General features: G+C 40.7%; 1 protein-coding gene across 4 annotated transcripts in view; it reads left to right on the top strand.

Moving 5' to 3' along the window:
• SYT1 (synaptotagmin 1) overlaps window positions 1–19,563 on the top strand; it is a 533,241-nt gene that overhangs the window by 393,584 nt on the left and 120,094 nt on the right. For all 4 annotated transcript variants that reach the window (XM_061639659.1, XM_061639661.1, XM_061639658.1 and 1 more), the window contains one exon: window positions 10,665–10,849. In XM_061639659.1, the coding sequence (XP_061495643.1) occupies window positions 10,665–10,849 (185 nt within the window). The remainder of the gene's footprint in view (window positions 1–10,664; window positions 10,850–19,563) is intronic.

The following is a 19,563-nucleotide window of genomic DNA, read 5'->3' as shown; positions in this document are numbered from 1 at the left end:
CTTAGGCCCAAGTAAGCATGTAAATGTAATAAAAATCAGCAAAATTTAGCAACACTGTCCACAAAAAGGCAAGCAATTATATTCAAGAGTGAAAGAAGGGGGTGCTGGTTTGATTTTGTTACTACAGACATTTAGCTATATCTTTATTAGTTTGCATTGTTCCAGTGTTGTTTGGGGTAAAAGTATTCCTCTGAATGCAATTATGTAGCCTTAGCAGCTGATACATAGAGATCTCCAATTGGAAACAGATGGTGTTGGAGACAAACATTGGAAATGGACCTTGTGAGGTTTTGTTGTTATGATAGAACTGTCCCAGAGTACAGAAGCAAACATTATGTTCCTGTCCTTCACTATCAAATGGGTCTGGCCAAGAAATGATTTCCTCTTATAAATAAAGTGTAATAGATTCAGCTGTCAGAAATGCTGAAACTATCCCTTGAACCCCAGTAGCAAAACTCACTTGCTGTAATACAAAATGTGGATGCGATGGTGGATATGGCATACGGAAAGGGCACAGGCAGCTCTGTTTAAGGGCAGAAGTTAAATGGTATGGCCTTTAAGAGCTATTTGAAATGGATTGTGCTTTAGCACTGACTGATAAGTCGCCCCGTATATCTGAAGTACTGTGTAGGCAGAACTGTTTGTTCTTTTTAATCTTATTTCAAAAAGTCAATAAGTTCTGGGAACAATTTCTCTCTCAGACACACATACTGCATAATTAGTATTAATAAATATGTCTTCGTTTGTATACATCATATAGAGAAACAAAGTAAAATGTAACTCTCAAAATTATACATTTTCATGATACTCAAAACTGAGAACATTTCATTTATGAATAAGTGTTGTTAATATTCTTATACCCAACCATCCAACATTCAACTGAAGTTCCAAGTATCTCAGAAACTAACAAAAGTTAAAAGAAATGCATCATCATGACTAGGATTACAGTCATGCTATGTCATATTTTAGAAAAACATAACTTTAGTGGCCTACAACATACCTTCCTACTGATCAGCTAAGCTGTGGGAAGAATGGGTGTGGTTCCAGATATAGTTTAATTAAATTTAATCTAATTCTGCAGTCCAGCTTCCTTTTTTCACTCTCAAATGTTCCCAGTCAGCTGAGCAGTACAGGGGATTCCTCAGAGAGGGGAATTGAAAACCTTTCCTCCCCCTCCCACAGTTCTGATGCATCCCCCCATGCTGCTTTTACGCTTGGGGAAAGCTTAATAGCAGCATGGGGTCATTCTTCATCGAGGTCATAGGTATGGGAAGAGTTAACCAGTTGAAGAAGAGGGTTACCCAGCAAGGTAAAGCAGGCTGAGGGAGAAAAAGTGTGAAGTACCCTCGTCCCACCCATTGGCATTTATAGCCCTACCCACTGCTGACAGATTGCCTTGAGGGAGCAACCTTTTTTTCCATCAAGAGCTGAATTCCCTTGGAGATAATCAGAGGGAGGGTGTGTTGTGGGACACGTAAGATTAGTCAGTGAGCCAGAAGCACTATTGGAGAGGGGGACTGATTGCTCACCTGAACTGGAGATGGGGGGCGGGGAAAAGACATGTTTCTTGGGGACTATGCATACTGACCGGAGAATGTACGTATTATACAGAGAAGTACAAAATGCAGTTCAGATGTGTACAATCCCCAAGGGCTCTTGGAGTTCATGCATATAGTCCAGAGAATGTACAAAATTCAGTCCATATAAAATTCAGCCCATATATATATATATATATATATATATACACACACACACACACACACATTCCCGCACAATATCCTCTTCATGGACCTTCTATTTGTTCATTCTCTATGATGGCTGGTGCATGTGCACAATAGGTGGTTATTATGCATGTTAACTGCTCAACCAATGCAGTGTCCTGGTCAGTTCATAGGAGGAGAGTTGGTCCTTGACATATTGAGCTCCTGAGCCTCATAACGTGCATGACTAGCATTTTGAACTGAGTCTGGACTTGGGTGTGCCTTGGGAGAATCCCAAGGGTCAAATAAAGAGGTGTGCAGGTCCACATCTACACCCCAGGTATGAGGTTTCCCACCCCTGGGCTAAAAAACAAAAATTAGGCCTATATGTATAATTTAATAACAGTTGTATGAATTTTGTGGTCTTGCTTTATAGAATTTTTAAATGATTATTAATATTGTTTACACCACAAATAGTTTCTCCTGCATATCAACAAGGACAATTGGGATAGCGTCAGGAAGGCTAAAGCTGAGTATGAGCTGAAGGTAGCAAGAAATGCTAAAAGCCAGGGCTTGCCCCAGACATGCCAAGGCCCTTGGACACAGGTCTGCTCCAGGCCCCGGTGCTCCCCTTCAATGATTCATGGCAGGATCACTGCCGCGGATCGCATAGGGAGAGATTCAGAGCCCTCACCATTCCCTTGCTTCAGCCTACCTTTCTCAGCTGTTGTGCAGTTGTGCGCGCAGTGCTGCCCTTAACCAAGATGGTGGCTAAGGTTTCCCTAAGGGGCTGAAGCCTCTGCCACCATCTTGGCTCATGCCCAAGCCTGCCGCAAATCCTGGAATAGGGGCGCCTTTGGAGCTGGCCCTGCTAAAAGCAACAAAAAAAGCTGTCTTCAGGTACATGCATAGTAAAAGTCAAAGAAATTGTGGTACAGCTACTCAATGAGGATGGCAAAATGATAACATGATAAACAAAAGACAGAAGTGTTCAACTCCTACTTTGACTCAGTCTTCTACCAAAAGAGAGTCTATGGCCCTCGTGGCAAAATACCAGGGACAAGATTGGAGCTTGAGATTTATCGGCAAAAGATCAAGCAATACCCAATCAGTTTGAATGAGCAAATCTGCAAGGCCCGATGAACTGCATCCTAGAGTATTGCAGGAACTGGCTGAAGAACTCTTGGAACCACTGTCTATTATCTTTGTGAAATCGTGGAGAATCGAAGAAGTCCTGGATGACTGGAGGAGCGTTAATGTTGTCTGTCTTCAAGAAGGAGGAAGCTAGGAACTACAGACCAGTCAGCCTGACATCGATCCCTGGGAAAATTCTGGAGCAGATTATAAAGCTGTCAGTCTGTAAGCGCCTTCAAAACAATGCAGTGATTATGAGAAGCCAACATGGATGTATCAAAAACAAATCCTGCCTGATTAATCTTATCTCATTTTTTTGACTGAGTAACCTCCCTGGTAGAGCTTTTGACAAAGTGCCCTATTATATTCTGATTAGTAAGCTAGCTAAATGTGGGCTGGATGGAACAACTATCAGATGGATTGACAGTTGGCTACAGAAACACTCAAAGAATGCTTATCAATGGTTTATTCTCAAACTGGTGGGAGGTAACAAACGGGTTACCACAGGGCTTGGTTCTGGCCCCAGGGCTCTTCAACATTTTTATTAGTGACTTGGATGAGGAGGTGTAGAGAATGCTTATCAAATTTGCAGATGATACAAAATTGGGAGGGAGAGTAATACCCTGGAAGACAGAAACAAAATTCAAAGTGATCTTGATAGGCTGGAGCATTGGGCTGAAAACAGCATAATGAAATTTAATAGGGATAAGTGAAAAGTTCTACACCTAGGAAAAAGAAACCAAATGCACATATATAAGATACTAGGCTCAGCAATATTACATGCAAGAAGGATCTTGGGATTGTTGTTGATCACAAGCTGAATATGACCCAACAGTGTGATGTGGCTGCAAAAAAGTCAAATGCTATTTTAGGCTGCATTAACAGAAGTTTAGCTTCCAAACGCATGAAGTATTAGTTCTTCTCTATTTGGCACTGGTTAGGCCTCATCTTGAGCATTGTATCCAGTTTTGGACACCATAGTTTAAGAAGGATGCAGACAAATTGAAACAGGTTCAAAGGAGAGCAACAAGGATGATCAGGGGACTGGAAACAAAGCCTTATGAGGAGACACTGAAAGAACTGGTCATGTTTAGCTTTAAGAAGAGAAGACTGTGGGGAGATATGATAGCGCTCTTCAAGTAGATGAAAGGTTGTCACACAGAGGAGGGCCAGGATCTTTTCTTAATCATCCCAGAGTACAGGACACAGAATAATAGGCTCATGTTGCAGGAAGCTAGTCTTCGACTGAACATCAGGAAACACTTCATAACTGTTAGAGCAATATGACAATAGAACTAATTACCTAGGAAGGTGGTGGACTCTCCAACACTGGAGGATTCAAGAAGCGGCTGGACAGCCACCTGTTAGGCATGCTTTAAGCTGGATTGCTGCATTGAACAGGAGGTTGGACTTGATGGCTTTATGATTCTATGAAACTATTCTGCAAAAATATCATTTTCATCACCATACTATAATGCTTTTGTAATGATTGCCAAAACAAACAAAACATTATTGGCTGAGCAGACTGATGTAAGACAAACAGAAATTTGATGAATTGTTTGTGAAACAAAATGCTTAATTCACACTGTACAAAGAAATCAATTTTCTGTAACATCAAAGAACCACAGGAAGAGGGAATAGTTCCACATCCTAGCTTATTGATATTTATTACTTTTTTGCTATCTTCATGTAATTTGCATTTTTCTAAAAATAAATGAATAAAATGCACCAAGCAGTTGTTAGTCTATGAAAATTGTTGTTGTGCTGTAAGGGTGATGTGAATTCGAATTTGGTTAGATTCTATTAATGACATCAAATGATGCTTTTGGTGTCGAGAAGCTAATGCAAACGAAATCTATTTATCACCTTGGCAGTGGTTCCTGCAAGGAAGTTAATGACCATTGCTATGCTGCTTCCAAGCCAATCAAAAAGCATGCTTTTTGTAGAGAAAAACTGAAGCCAGCAATCAGTCGTCATCATCATCGTAATGCTGTTAAATGGGCGTCTAGAAAGAAAAGGAAAGCAACTTGGCCATTAACTTCAAATGCATCTTGGAAATGGGTTTCTTTGTGCGCAGAGGACCCCTGGTATTATGGTTATAGCCTAGGAGGGGAGAGATCTTTGCAGCATGAAATAGCTGAAAACACTAGGCAAGGAAGAAATTCACACTTATGTGCTTTATTGTGTGTATAGGACAGGGATAGATGGACAGATAGATTAGATAGTTAGAGATATATAATTTATTTCTCAAAAGAATAACAGAACACATTTCTTACATCAGACATCAGAGTTTTGTGCAGACCAGGACTCATCTAATAGAATTTCTCCCTTGTCTCAGCTGCGTAAGTATTTCTCAGCTTCCATTTTCGGTACAGAGACATACTCAAATCAAAACCATTTTTATAACTCATTCTTTGCTGTAAAGCTTACAAAAGCACTCAACAATAGCAAGGCAATTGGGGAAGTTGCATTGTTCAACAGTAGACATCTATGTCTTTTATCATTCTTCTGCTTTGTCAACCTGGTGACTTTCATCCTTCATGATGATCAGGTTTACAGGATGAGCGGAATCATGCTGGAAATAGCTTTCATTTTTAGTTAGAAGCAAATGCATGAATTGTTGTTTTTTAATTGTTTGTTAAATTTGCATCCCCCCTTTCCACCAAATTCTGACTCTCAGTGTGCAGTCCTAATCCAACAGTAAGGTACTATTGTTTACTGGAAGAAGGTGTCTGCAGTACTATTTAATATCTGTATTAAGCCATAGGGAGTAGTCATTTCTCTGTAACATCTGAATCAGGAGAGGCAGTGCATGATCTAAACTGATGCCTGCATGCAGTGATGGGCTGGGTGAGGGCCAACAAACTGAGACTGAGTCCTGATAAGGCAGAGACCATGTGGGTGAGTGCTTCCTGCATGTGGGAATTGGGGTGTCCACCTGTTTTAGACCGGATTGCACTCCAAGGAAGGAACAGATTCATAGCTTGGGGGTGCTCCTAGAGCCATCATTGTCACTAGAGGCCCAAGTAACCTTTGTGGCATGGAATGCCTACTAGTATCTTTGGTTGGTGAAACAACTGCACTCTTTACTGAGCCTTGCCACTCTATCCATACATTGGTAACATTATGATTAGACTACTGTAATGCACTTTATGTGGGGTTACCCTTGGGTTTGGTTCGGAAGCTGCAGCTAGTGCAGAATTCCATAGCTAGGTTGCTGAGCAGGGCACCTAACTATATAAACAAGTGCACTGGCTTCCTACTAGTCATGTTCAAGGTTCTGTTATTAACATATAAAGTTCTGAACAACTGAGGACCAGGATGCCTTCCCCTGTACAAACCAGTCACCCTTGATGGTCATCACATGAGCCCTGCTGGTCGTGCCACAGGTGACAGGTTACCATGTAGTGACAATGCAGAAGTGGGCCTCTTTCACAATGGCACTCTGCAACACCTTCCTCTCTGCACCCGTGCAATCCAAGAGGTGTCAGCTGGAACCTATGAAAAACATATTTGTTCAGACATTTCCTGGCTGCAAGTTTTTAGACTGCATGGTTCAGTATTTTGTTTTAGCATTTTTATTCTGGATTTTTGTTGACAGTTTGTATTTTCATTTTAATTTGTGTTCTAGCCTTGTGGTTTTATGCCTTTTACTTTGTAAGCAGGCTAGAGCTTTTTGCATATTAAGTGGTCCATACATTGTTTTAAAAAATGACAAATATCAAAATAAGGTGGTGTGCAGGTATCTTCCCGCTGGCACCTGCCAGCAGAGAGGATTGCTGTTGGTGGGGTGGGGACTCTGTCAGATGGGCAGGAAGATACTGTCAGCAGTAGGAAGCGGTAGAGAGCAGTGCAGAACACTGGCTATTACAGTAGCCAGTCCTTGACTATTATGCAGTGGGGCAGTGGCATGGGATTGCACAAAATCACACTTTGCAGACTTTTTTCAATGCAGGAGCGATGGTGTTATTTGCCAGAGCACCAGAGTAACTGACAGATTTTCCTTGCTCTTGCAAGTGGATGAATTGCTAACAAGGCATTCATCTCCTTTTCTTTGATGGTAGCTCATTGTTGCAATATTGCTTGAATTTCTAATTAAAAGCTTAAGACCACATTTCAGTCATACTCAGTAACTTAAGTCCATAAGCTCCTCCAGATGACTTGTGCATTGAGCAATTAACCTGATTTGCTTGCACAAACCTTCCACAGAGGCTAAATGATGGCCTATCTTTAGTTCTCGTTTTTAGACTCGGGTCCTGCTTGCGGGCTTCCCCCAGGCACCTGGTTGGCCACTGTGAGAACAGGATGCTGGACTAGATGGGCCACTGGCCTGATCCAGCAGGCTCTTCTTATGTTCTTATGTTGAGCATTGTTCTGATTAGTTTTAATTCATTCCACACTTTTCAGTTTACCCATCACTTTCCTAACCACAAAAAGATCATAGAATAGTAGAGTTGGTAGGGGCCTATAAGGCCATCAAGTTGAACCCCCTGCTTGCTGCTTTTAAGTAGATTTGTTGTACCAGGGCGACAGAGCACTTTGACCTGCATTAATTGTGCAAGCCTGCATTTCTGGTAAGTGCTTGAATCCCTCCCCCCAAACAGTGACAGTCTGGTATACACCTTTAGTTGTATATCACCCAGTGTGTTTTCCAGGTTTAACTTGTGCAGTCAGAAGGGAGTTTACTGCCAGTTAACTATTATGCACAGTATTTCAGTCACGCTACAAGAATACTTAATCTTTACAGTGCCACAGAACTCCTCCTTGAAAGACTAGTCATTCTTCATTTTTGTCACAACATTTCTTTATACAGCTGCCTCTCTTTTGCACTTCAAAATTTACTACTATGCCACTGAAGGTATGGAGAAATGTTGTGAGATCTTGGTTCTCAACAAAGGTAAACAGTTGGCATATTAGATCATGTAAGTGATAAAAAGCACTCTTGGCAATTACTGCCATCTGCTTATTCTACAGCAACCACATCCAGGAGGATGTGCAAACTTTGTACTTGCTCTGTTGGACCAACACACACACTATTGACAGTTGACAGATGAGTGGAATCATTCATATTCTACCCCAAAGTGAACTTTTCACCTTTAGTTCACACAGCAAGGATGGCAACTACTTTTAGGTGTTGTTCAGAGATTTTTGAATTAGTTCAGTGAACTTCATTTAACTAAACTAATTTATTCCAAGCACTGGAAACAAGCCATTTGTGTCAGAACATTTTACCAATGGTGCACGTGGAAATGAGCCAGTGCATATCAGGCTTTTAAGGACTGTGATGCAACACCAACATTTCCTCTCTCAGGAAAGAAAAGGTGTGACGAAAATCAGTGCAGCTCTTCAACAATTTGGCTAGTCAGATATGATTACTAGAATCCAATTTAGGCAAACATGGCTTTGCCTTTTAAGAATGAGGTCAGCTGCTCTGGTTTGTAATCCCCTAATGTATTCTGGGCTGCTGTGCTTTTGAGCTTAAGTTAGTCATCTGCTGCCATTTGGATCTTTGATTAATTCAAAGATGATATTGCTATGTAATGTGGAACAAATCATGTAGGCACTAGCAATTGCCGTTAGTAAGCCCATACGATTGGTACAGTTTTTTCAGACTTATGCTATCATGAGTTTCATAACATTAATCTCTTACCAAGTAAGTTCCAATTTCTGTTCTTTCTGTGAGACAAACTTAAAGAATTGTGCATACATTTCTCAATTCCAGGGAAGACATTTCAAATGCCTATAACACCTATATGCTTATATGTGTATAAGTAACTCAGTTGATCTTAGCAGTACTTATTTTCAAATAAGCATGCCTGGCGTGACTTTATGGTCTAGTGCTGTACCTATTTTCTAGTTATGTCCAAGCCTCTTCCATTTGCATGATGCAATAACTTATGACATATTGCAAAAGTTGTATGTGAAAGCACTGGGTGTGGACAACAATGTTCAGTTCTGGGTATCACTATTCAAGAAATATATAGACAAGATAGAGATAATTCAATAAATATTAGAAGATGGTTAAAGTTCTACAAGACAAGTCTACAAGATGAGAAAAGGGTAAAGAAATTAGGTATGATTACCCTATACTTTAAAACATTTTGGGTTGGTTCCAGAGCAAGGCCACATTCACACAATACATTTATTCCACTGTTATTCCACTTTAAACAGTCATGGCTTTCCCCAAAGAATCCTGGGAAATGAAGTTTGTAAAGGGTTCTTAGATTTGTAAAGAGATCCCTATTTTCCTCACAGAGCTACAATGCCAGAGTTGTTTAACAATCTTCCCAGAGAACTCTGAGAATTGTAGCCAGGCGAAATAGTACTCTGGAGTCTCCCAAATACAGGAAAATAGAAGATGCCTGTGTCATGTCAATAAACTATGTCTGTAATCAGATTTATTTATTTAGATGATGAGAGGATGGATTCATCAAGAACCCAAAAGAATATTAACAAATATACTGTGTCACGAAATAGATTTAATCTGATCCGAGGTTTAACCCCAGAACCTCTTTTCGATTGTAGGATCCAGCTTTAGGTTGTCTGAAGCAAAAACACAGCTAAAATCCATAGCTTTGGGCTTGACAATCCATAGACAGGATGTTTGAATAGGCCTGAATCTCAGGACCTTTTATGTTAGAAATTAGTGTGGCTGCACCAAAATTTTCCTTTGATACAACTTTCTGATGCATTTAGGTCATCTGCACATTTAAGCAATTACTTTTCCTACATTTTCTCTGTCCATTCCATTTTCCTTTCATAATTCCCTGGAATCATCTGTCAAATTCCATTCACGCTTCCATTTTGTGAAACATAATTGTAGAGACTTCTGTGTAAGTTGCTTGGCAGAATATATTTCATATCTGATAGGCTGGAGCAAACATGACTGCTTTCTTTAAACCCTGTTTTACAAGATTTTAATGAACTTTTAATCTTCACATAGAAAAGGTTATTATGGCGATAGTACCAAAGTTTAGTTATATAATTGACTTTTTCATTATATGATCTTCATTGGTTCTAATTCTGATCCTCGCTGAAATCAAACAAACGTTTCATCATGGTTATTGTTGTTCAGCATTATAGCAGTTACTGCCTGGATATTCAATTTGGATGGATAAACATAATGCTTATTATTTTCTGGTTTATTGAAGTAGATTTATGCACATGCGTGCACACACACACAAATATGTTGTGTTTATTACTAAAACATGGACAGCATCAGGAAGATATAATGCTAACAACATGGATCTCTTTGAAATGGGTAATCATTGCCCTTGGCTAGAGTTCAGTGATGACCTTGACCTGCATCTGAGTTACTGTCAAGAAAAGGCAGCAGCAAGTAGAGAAAGGTTGCTCATTATATCTTACTATGTTGATCACATGCACTTGTTTTCCTACGCTTTGGATGAGACAAGTCCCCAGCAACCTCCTGCTGACTTGAGGCTAGCTTGATTTACCAGGTCACAATGCAAGGTGGGTTAAAGGGGTGATTATAAAGCCAGCAATGAATAATTCCCTCAATACAACAAGCATAGTTAGAAGCCCAGGAGACGAAGGAAACTATTCTTACTATAGAAATGCAACTGTTTATCCACTGCAGTCTCCTACTGGTTAATGTAGCTAATTCATATTTGTATTACATAAGCTTTGCATGAGGTGAAATAGAAAACAGAATCGTATGAGTTCTTTTGCTTAGGAGATGTAATTGATTTTTTAGATATATTCTCAAAAGGCAGACTCTTTCTTTGCTTGCTTGTTCTTTTACTCTTATGACTAACAGTGTGCAACTTTGTTTTGTGTTTTGTGCGTGTGTGTTTTTTCTCTTCACAGTGCCACCTTGGGCCTTAATAGCCATAGCCATAGTTGCAATCCTATTAGTCCTTACCTGCTGTTTCTGTCTGTGTAAGAAATGCTTGTTCAAAAAGAAAAACAAGAAGAAGGGCAAGGAAAAGGGAGGAAAGAATGCGATTAACATGAAAGATGTAAAAGATTTAGGCAAGAACTTGAAAGACCAGGTAAAGTATATATCTTGCTCTTGGGTGATGTTTCATTTAAAACCTGAGTGACCTAGAATGAATATAAGACCACCAGTGGCTTGATAGCAGTATTGTATGTTGGAAACTGATTAGCACAGCCCTCTCCAACCTGGTATCATCCAGATGTTTGGGCCTACAGCTCCCACCAGCCCTGTCCAGAATATCTGGGGGCACTAGATGGGTGAAGGCTGGGTTAGCATAACTCTCAAATCACATAGCAAGGAAATTCTCTGCAGGATGTCCACTGATTTTAATGGGACATCTCTAATTATGTAACCATAATTTGAGTTTGGGCTCCCCAGGACACAGCCCCAGAATCTGTTTCCAATGCCACTGCACAGCTACAGAACATCTGAAATGGGATATTAATGAACGTGCATTGATATTCCTAACTAAAGAAGATTATTCTCCTAAAACCCAATCCAGTTCATGTTTACTCAGAAGCAACAGCCATTGAATTAAATTGCCTAGTAAACATGCATTAGGATATACTGCTAGTCCCTGATACTCTTTGATGACTCTTAAGGTCTCCCTAGAGTAATGAGTCCACTTTAACAACTGTGTCTATCAACCAAAGAACTTTGGTGTGATGAATGAGCTAGTAATCTTTGACAAGGGGATTCTTGGCATCTTCACAAAATTACAATCCCCAGGAATTTTTGTAGACAGCCATAGCAATTTTTTTTAAAAGAGGATTTGTACATACTCCCAACTGTTACAGGTTTACCAGATGTATATTATAGGTCTGAAGAAAAAAAAATCCTAACGTGAAGCAATTCTAAAATCACAGAATCTGTTTCAGAAGCAATGTTGAAGTCCTGGGATTTTAATCTTTCCTGCCATGCATTTATTGGCACTGCCCTTTCCCACCCCAGATTAATTTCATCCTATCCCATATATATGAAATGACAGAGTGGGGCTTCCAGATCACAGGAATTGGTTTCTTCTCTTCCCTTTGATGCACTGATCTCTCTGAACAGCAATCCAAATGGTAAACATTACTCCTCTGTCAAATTAGGATTACATACGTTATCTGATGTAAAAGGAAGATGATATGAGCAGCAGTTTTTCTTTGATATTGATGTCTATAATAAGACTCATATCAATTTTTTGTATGGACAAAGCGCCCTGCCCATAAGCAAGCCTGTGCAAGTCACTGGCAAGTTCTACTGATGTTAGCCTCTGAAGCAGGGCATTTTTAAAGGAATTATTACTGGGTGCTCATTTTTTTCATTCAAATGACTTACAAATGGAAGCCTCTCTACCATGTACAACTCCTGACATTTGATTGAGGCAAAAGTGTTTCAAACGTGTGGGGGGGGGGGAACAGGGAGTGAATACAACTTTACAAATGTATTTACACAAGTTACTGGCCTAGCAAAATTCTTACTAGCCTGCCCACCTACCAGTAAACATATAAATTAAAATGCAAATTAAAAACTGCTGCTTATGATCCACACCCTGCTGGAATTTTTACAGAAAAAAAAACAAAGATACAGGGAACCAGACATCACAGTGTACAGGGAGAGAGATTTTGTTAACAAGTTTTTCAGAAAGACTAGTTGTAATAACTCTAAGAATTATTGTGCAATGTGCTCTTATGTTCTACTGTTTATTCAGTTTCACTACAGTTTCATACCTCAGTGTTTCAGTGGCTTCCAATCTGAATTTGTGTTCTTGGTTCATTGCTTAAATTTCATGTGGCCATGTGTCCAGCTAGGGCTAGGTGGCCATTTAGACACACCACTAAAATGTCTTGCTTTGAAGTAGTTGGTTCATGATTCTGCTTCTTAGAGAGGAAATATTATTCTCAACCCCTCAGTGAGGAGCAGGTTCTGTAGGTTGTCCTTCCCTTTATATTTGGAGTAGGAATGAGGACACTGAAGTAATAAAAATCCTTATTTTGAATTAGCAATCAAGAGTGGCTTGGGTCTACTAAATCACTCTCTATGTAACAGAACTGCTACTATGAAGTTGACAAAAAGGCATTCTGAGGAAGAGTTATGACAGTGGGAAAACAAAAGAACAGAGCAGCGCGGGAGAGAATGGAACAAAAATTAAAGAAAGGAGAAGAGGCCAGCATGATGAATTGAGAACAGTGTGTGAGGGAGAAAGGGGAAGATTAAAGGTGACAATACAGTTCTAGCTAAGAGTTGGCTTTCAACAGTTTCAGCATGCTGTTGTGCTGAGTATTTTAGTAGGGCTGAAAGCTTTTCATTCAGAAGCCATCTACAGGAGAGGTGAAATATTACACCTCTCTTTTTCTCTTCCAATGTGGCCAGAAGTCACAGACCAAGTTACTGGAGATCTGCAGGTCCCTTTATGTCTGAACAGAGTAATAGCACATTATTAGAGACCTGAGGAGTTTAGTATTTTACAACTCAACTCTACAGTAAAAGTAAGGATTGGGAAATAAAACAGCCTGAGTAATCCAAGGATAAACCTGAAGAAGGAAATTGTTGTTCCTTATTGTTTCAAAAAATAGAGGCTAGAAATACACTCACTGTTCTGCCGGTTCCAGTATGTCTCCACCTCTCTCTTTTGAAAACAGGGGCACACAACGCTAGTCAAACCCCGCCCCTTTTAACTGTAAAACCTGGTGGGAGCAACATGTGTGCATTTAAAAAAAAATCAGCTTCAAAAAGATTTCACCACTGATTGGCAGATCAACCTATTCCCCCTCCAGGTGTGGTTAATGGAAACACTGTGCTGTGCTCTGGCTAATGTGTTTACAGCCAGAGGTAGTTCAGTGCAGGGATAGCCAACAATTTGCTCTCCAGTTCCCACCTTCCCTGACCATTGCCTGTGCTGGCTAGGGCTGATAGGAGTTGGGAGTCCAACAGTATCTGGAGGGCTACATGGTTTTCCATCTCTTATGTTATCAATACTGAGCTAGTTGAATCAATGATCTAGCTCAGTATACCTACCTATATTCCTAAGTTTTTAAAATACCAACTGTTCCTCAAAGGCACAGGTGTGCCAGGGTAAACCTAAGACATATGCTTCAGATGACCTTGTAGAAATATCTCTGCCACTGATCCTATACATTTTCACAGCCTGAAATGATATCCACCTATGTCATTACATTGTGCTTTGGATCAAACGTGAGGTTGATACTCCCTGTTCTAAGCATTTATGTGTGTTGGTTTAGCAAATTTTTGAACTGGATTAAGGGTGAAAGTAGTTGTTACAAGACATATGGAGCTGCCGCCACTCCATGTCTTTCTCTCCCCTCTTCCACTATTCAGGAGTAACCAACATGGTACCCTCTGGTTCTTATTAGTCTCCAACTCCCATCAGCCCCAACTAGCATGGCCAATGATCTGGCATAATGAGAGCTGTAGCCAACGATATCTGAAGGGTACCACCTTGGCTACCCTTGATCTAGTATAACACAATGATGTTACTGCACAGTTTGTTCTCCTAGCCCCAATAGTAATAGCCAGTAATATGAAGCAGAGTTTGGGAAAACTTACATGTGTTATAATAGGCATTACCTAGAAAAGGGAGAAAGATACATTGGATGGATAGTGGTAGTTCCATGTCTCTTGCTAGATCTAGTTCCTCCCTGACCCATGCTTGCCAAATTGTGTTGCTACCATGTGTACATCTCAAAGGATAACTGCAAAACTGCTTGGGCATGGCACTGTGTGAGTTAAAATTCCAGGCTAACTTTAATCAGTGAGTTTCATTCCAAAAACATGATTTAGCAGATATCTCGATTCCACTTCAGCAAAGTATTTTGTTTTCCATTTACATGCTAATTGTGATTTGCTGCTTCTTAATTGCTGAATTGACTATGACAATTGTGGTCAAATCTTTCAACTTGAAGATAGGAATAACTTGAAATTGCTCTTCTATGAGATCGGTAGAAAAGTCACTTTATGCACTGATACTGACACTAATGGTAATAATCTGTCGCTTCTTTGTAGGACAAATTCTGTGTATTTTGTTAATTTTTTGGTGAAGTTTGTTCTGTATTATTATGTAACATTTTCCTTGTAATTCTATTATATATTATTAAGTGTTCTTCATTGTACTCATTCTTACCTGGATAAATGACCAAAAAGTGATAATACTATTGTAAAAACTTTCAGATATATGAGCGTGTTAACCACCTCTGAATACCACTTACCATGAAAACCCTATTCATAGGATCGCCATAAGTCGGAATCGACTTGAAGGCAGTCCATTTCCATTTTTTGTTAGTACATTCATACAGAATTGTGTAGAAGCCTCTTCCAATGAAGACAGAAGTCTGAAACAAATATTTGAGGATGAAGAGGAAAATACTTTCAGGTTATTTCACACAATGGACACCTTCAGTAATATAAAAGCTGTTAAAATGTTCATGTAGATGTATGAAAGCATCCTTCACCAACCTGGTGCCCTGCAGATGTTTTGGACAACTCCCATGGCTAAGGCTGATGGGAGTTATAGTCCTGGAGGATACCAGGATGGCAAAGGCTGAACAATGTAGAATTGACGTAAATTCTAGCCTCTTCAGGCATTCTTCCCACCACACAATTACTGTCTTGTGAGGAGAGCACCCATTGTGTGAGGGAGAGCATTTAACAGTGTTTAGAATTATCTGATATTCATATGCACAGGGTTGTACTTTCTTAAAAAACATCTGATTCTTAATTTTTTCATCCATAGATAAGGCACAATCCACCAATGGCCAATATAACTTCCAAGAATTGTAGTGAAAGTTGCTGAGGGCCGCCTCTACTTAAATAATGGTGATTCAGACAAACTTCTAAACCAGAGATGGGGAACCTGTGGCTCCCAAATGTTGTTGGAGTACAGTTCCATCATCCCTGAACAGTAGCCATGCTGGCTGTAACAGATGGGAAATGGAGTTTAACAGACCACAGGTTTCCCACCCCTGATACAAGCAATTGTTTAAATGATTGAAAGTGACTGCAGTGAGTTTTTGGCTCATGCGCTCCTCTCCTTTTCCTTTGCACAGGGCCAGCTCCAAAGGGCGGCCAGGTGGGGCCCTAGCCAAGGGCCCCTGACCCTACAGGGGACCCTAAGGGCCCCCGGGGGCCCCTGCTTCCCTTCCACAATTTGTGGCAGGATCACTGCCATGAATTGCACAGCAAGAGCTCTGGAGCCCCCGCCATTCCCTTGCTCAACCTACCTTTCTCAGCTGTTGTGCAGTTGTGGGTGCAGTGCTGCCCTTAACCAAGATGGTGGCTGAGGTTTCCCTAAGGGGCTGAAGCCTCTGCCCCCATTTTGGCTGATGGCATAGATGCATGCTATGTGCACGCATCCCTGCCATGAGCCAAGATGGCGGCAGAGACTTCAGCCCCTTAAGGGGAACCTCGGCCTCCATCTTGGTTAAGGGCAGTGACGCATGCACAACAGCACAACAGCCAAGAAAGGTAGGTTGAGCAAGGGAGTGGCGGGGGCTCTGAAGCTCTCGCCGTGCAATCCGCAGCAGTGATCTTGCTGCAAATTGTGGAAGTGCCGGGGCAGGATTGTGCCCAAGGGCCCCGGCATGTCTGGGGCCGGTCCTGCCTTTGCATGTGAGAGGAAGAGGGGAACACCATTTTTACCTTAGAACAAACCACAGTTCCGCATTACATAATCAAATTAAGTGTAATATGAACTTGGGCTAAATTAGTTAATAAAACAACCTGAAGCCATGGTTTTCTTAAACTAACTTTGGTTTCATAGCAACAGAGAACTGTGGCTTGTTCTAAAGTGCAAGTAGAAGTTTTCATTTCCTCTTGCATGTGAAAGTGAAAGAGATGGGAGGTGGAGTGCACGAGCCTCAAGGCTCACTGCAGCAAATTCTTGGTCATCTAAACTTCTAAAGTTTTAGATTCTAAACCATGATTTGAATTATTGTCTGAGCTGAGCCTTATGGTGTTATGCCTGCAGGCAGATAAATTAATGGTCCCATGTTTTAGGAGTCTTGTGTCTCCCAAGGTCTCATTACTTTCAGTTAATGGATGGACTATATGGGCTGTTTTTTGGCAAAGCCAGTGGTGTGTCTTTGCATTGATGCTAGAAACCTTAGCAGTTCAAACTGCGGCATAGTGAATCCTAAATGTAAGATAGTTCAAATAGCGGGTATATTAGTTTAAATTTTAAAGCTAAAAATTTAGCTATAAATAGAAAGCTTGAATGCCTCCTGAACATCAAAGGAACACATTTTAAAGTGACTAAATGTGTTTATATGAAAAAAGAGATCTGCTTTTAGGCACCTTGAAGGAGCTATTACATTTCCAGCATGCAGTGATGCTGCCACAGTATGACTAACAACCATTTAATCCTGCTGAATTTTTGTGCTGATTCTGTTGGGAAACAGCTGAGTCTTTCCAACTTCAAGGACATGTCAGTCAACAATTGTTCAGAACCTCTTACTGAGTAAGAGACAATTTGTCCCATCAACAAAATTCCAGATGACCTTAATTGCTCCTGCAAAAAGATCTGTCATTTGGAATACAATTAACTGTCACAAATTATTTCCTCCTTTCATTAATATACATAAGATTACAGTAAAATCCTATGCACGTTTATATCAGGAGTAAGTCCCATTGAATTCAATGGAGCTTATTCCCAGGTAAGTGGATATAAGAGTGCAACCCCAGTCTGGTTTTGTGATGTCACTGCTGTGTCCTATGTGCACAAGTTTAAGTCAATGGTACACACAGATTTATTAACATATATAATTACATGCCCTTCATTTTATGTATGTATTCAGAGTAGTAACCTTCATTATCCAAAGCTGTAACCTTCATTATTCAAAGGTTCAGATTTGCATTGAGAACACTGCACAAAAGAGAAAAATGCAGTATTTAGCCTGGAAGCTCATAATCAAAATAAAACAAGAGACGCTGCAAGGCCCAGGAGAGGAAACAGATGGATACAGATAGCTACACTCAGCTGGATTGTTGATGTACCTCCAACCTTTCTCATAATCCTCTCTAGCAGAGGAACTATCACTACATATTGACCTCCCTGGCTGCCTCATGCTGAGGTGTTCATGTGAGACCTGATAGCACAGAACAGAGCTCAGTGCAGACTAATTTTTTTGTATACTGCAACGAGTAAGTTTTCCAGGGCTCACGGTAGCATGCAGAATGCCAAACTGTACTGTGTGTGTGGTTATAGGTCTCATGTGAGCATTTTGGAGTATAAAAGCAGAACCACAAAGGGCACAAGCAGCAGCTGGCCTGTGACACCAGGAAGTGCTATGATGTTGCCGTTACTCAAAAGGGTTTGCTTAAAAACTCCCCCTCACTTTCTGCCTTGACCACAAGCACCTACCGTTTTCAGCCATCCACTATTCTGAACCAATGTTTTCCCTCCCCTTATTCTCCTTTTTGTTCTCTAATCCATGCTATCTGATCTGGTCAGGGCTGGCCCAAGACATTTTGAGCAGCAGATGTCCCCCACACAGACTGCTACCCACCCCCAGTCATGCTGTGTATAGTACCCAAGGTTGGTCAACTTATTTTGGCAGCTGAGGCAGAAAATCCCACAAGTGCCTCCCCTGTTATGGCAGTAAAAATAATAATTTCCTTCCTTGTCATGACTCTCAAAAGATGGCAGCCTTGCTCAGCTGATTGGCAGGGCCAGCCCTTATTGAACTTTTTGTTCCCTTTATCCTTTCCTGTCTTCACTTGTTCTCATGCCACTTCCTAGCTCAGCCTTTCCTTCTTTGCCCAGGAACCAAGTTCTTCTTCACCAAACTTATTCTCCCAGAAAATAATCTCTATTCTTATAGATCAGAGGTAGCCAACATGGTGCCTTTCAGATGTTGGACTAGACATTCCTGGCCATTGATCATGCTGGTGGAGTTGTAGCATCTGGAGAGCACCACGTTGGATATCCTTGCTACAGATTCACCTTTGCTGTGTATGGAGCCAGTTCACCTTCCTGTAATCCAAACCCTCCCTTCGCTTGAGGAAAGAGTAAGGGAAGGTCCATAGCACAGTGGTAGAGCATTTGCCTTGCATGCAGAAGGTCACAGGTTCAATCCCTCGCATCTCCAGGTAGGGCCAGGAGAGGCCCCTGCCTAAACCCCTGAAGAGCCACTGCCAGTCAGTGTCGACAGTATCGAGCTAGATGGGCCAATGGGTCTGACTCAGTATAAAGCAGCTTCCTGTGTTCCTATTATGTTATCATACAATGCCCTGACAGTTCATCATTATCCTGTCTGTATTACCTCTCTGGCAGAGATCATCTCACATGTTCTACAGAATATCTAGCAAACTGTTAATGTTAAATAAATTATGCTAGCTTAAAAAAGAAATAAATGCATGTATTAGATCAGCCTTTTTTTAAATGAGATGAACACAGACAAGAAGTCCTCTTCCCTTGTAGCAATTTAATTCTCTTGCAATCATAGTCTTAGTTCAAGACCAAGGGTCCTTGACAAGTGCCTTAATTAAAATCAGTGAGGCTTCATAGTAAATGTATTTAGGATTAAAATGCAAGCTTTGGTACTTGCAAGTATTCTGATTTAAGTGGTTTGTGGCTTGCAACCCCAGTCACTCATCAGCGCAATCCTATACATGTTTATCAGGATTAAGTTCCTCTGTGTTCAGTAGGACTTACTCCTATGTATGTGCATAGAATTGTAGCATGAGGGTGCAATCCTGTACATGTTTGCTTGGAAGTAAGCCCACTGGTCTCAGTAGAGTTTCCTCCCAGGCAAGTGTGTTTAGGATTGC

This window comes from Rhineura floridana, chromosome 8 (assembly GCF_030035675.1).
Source record: "Rhineura floridana isolate rRhiFlo1 chromosome 8, rRhiFlo1.hap2, whole genome shotgun sequence".
In the NCBI taxonomy this organism is placed as follows: Eukaryota; Metazoa; Chordata; class Lepidosauria; order Squamata; family Rhineuridae; genus Rhineura; species Rhineura floridana.
The sequence above is the reverse complement of the archived record's forward strand: the minus strand, read 5'-3'. Positions and strand labels throughout refer to the sequence as shown.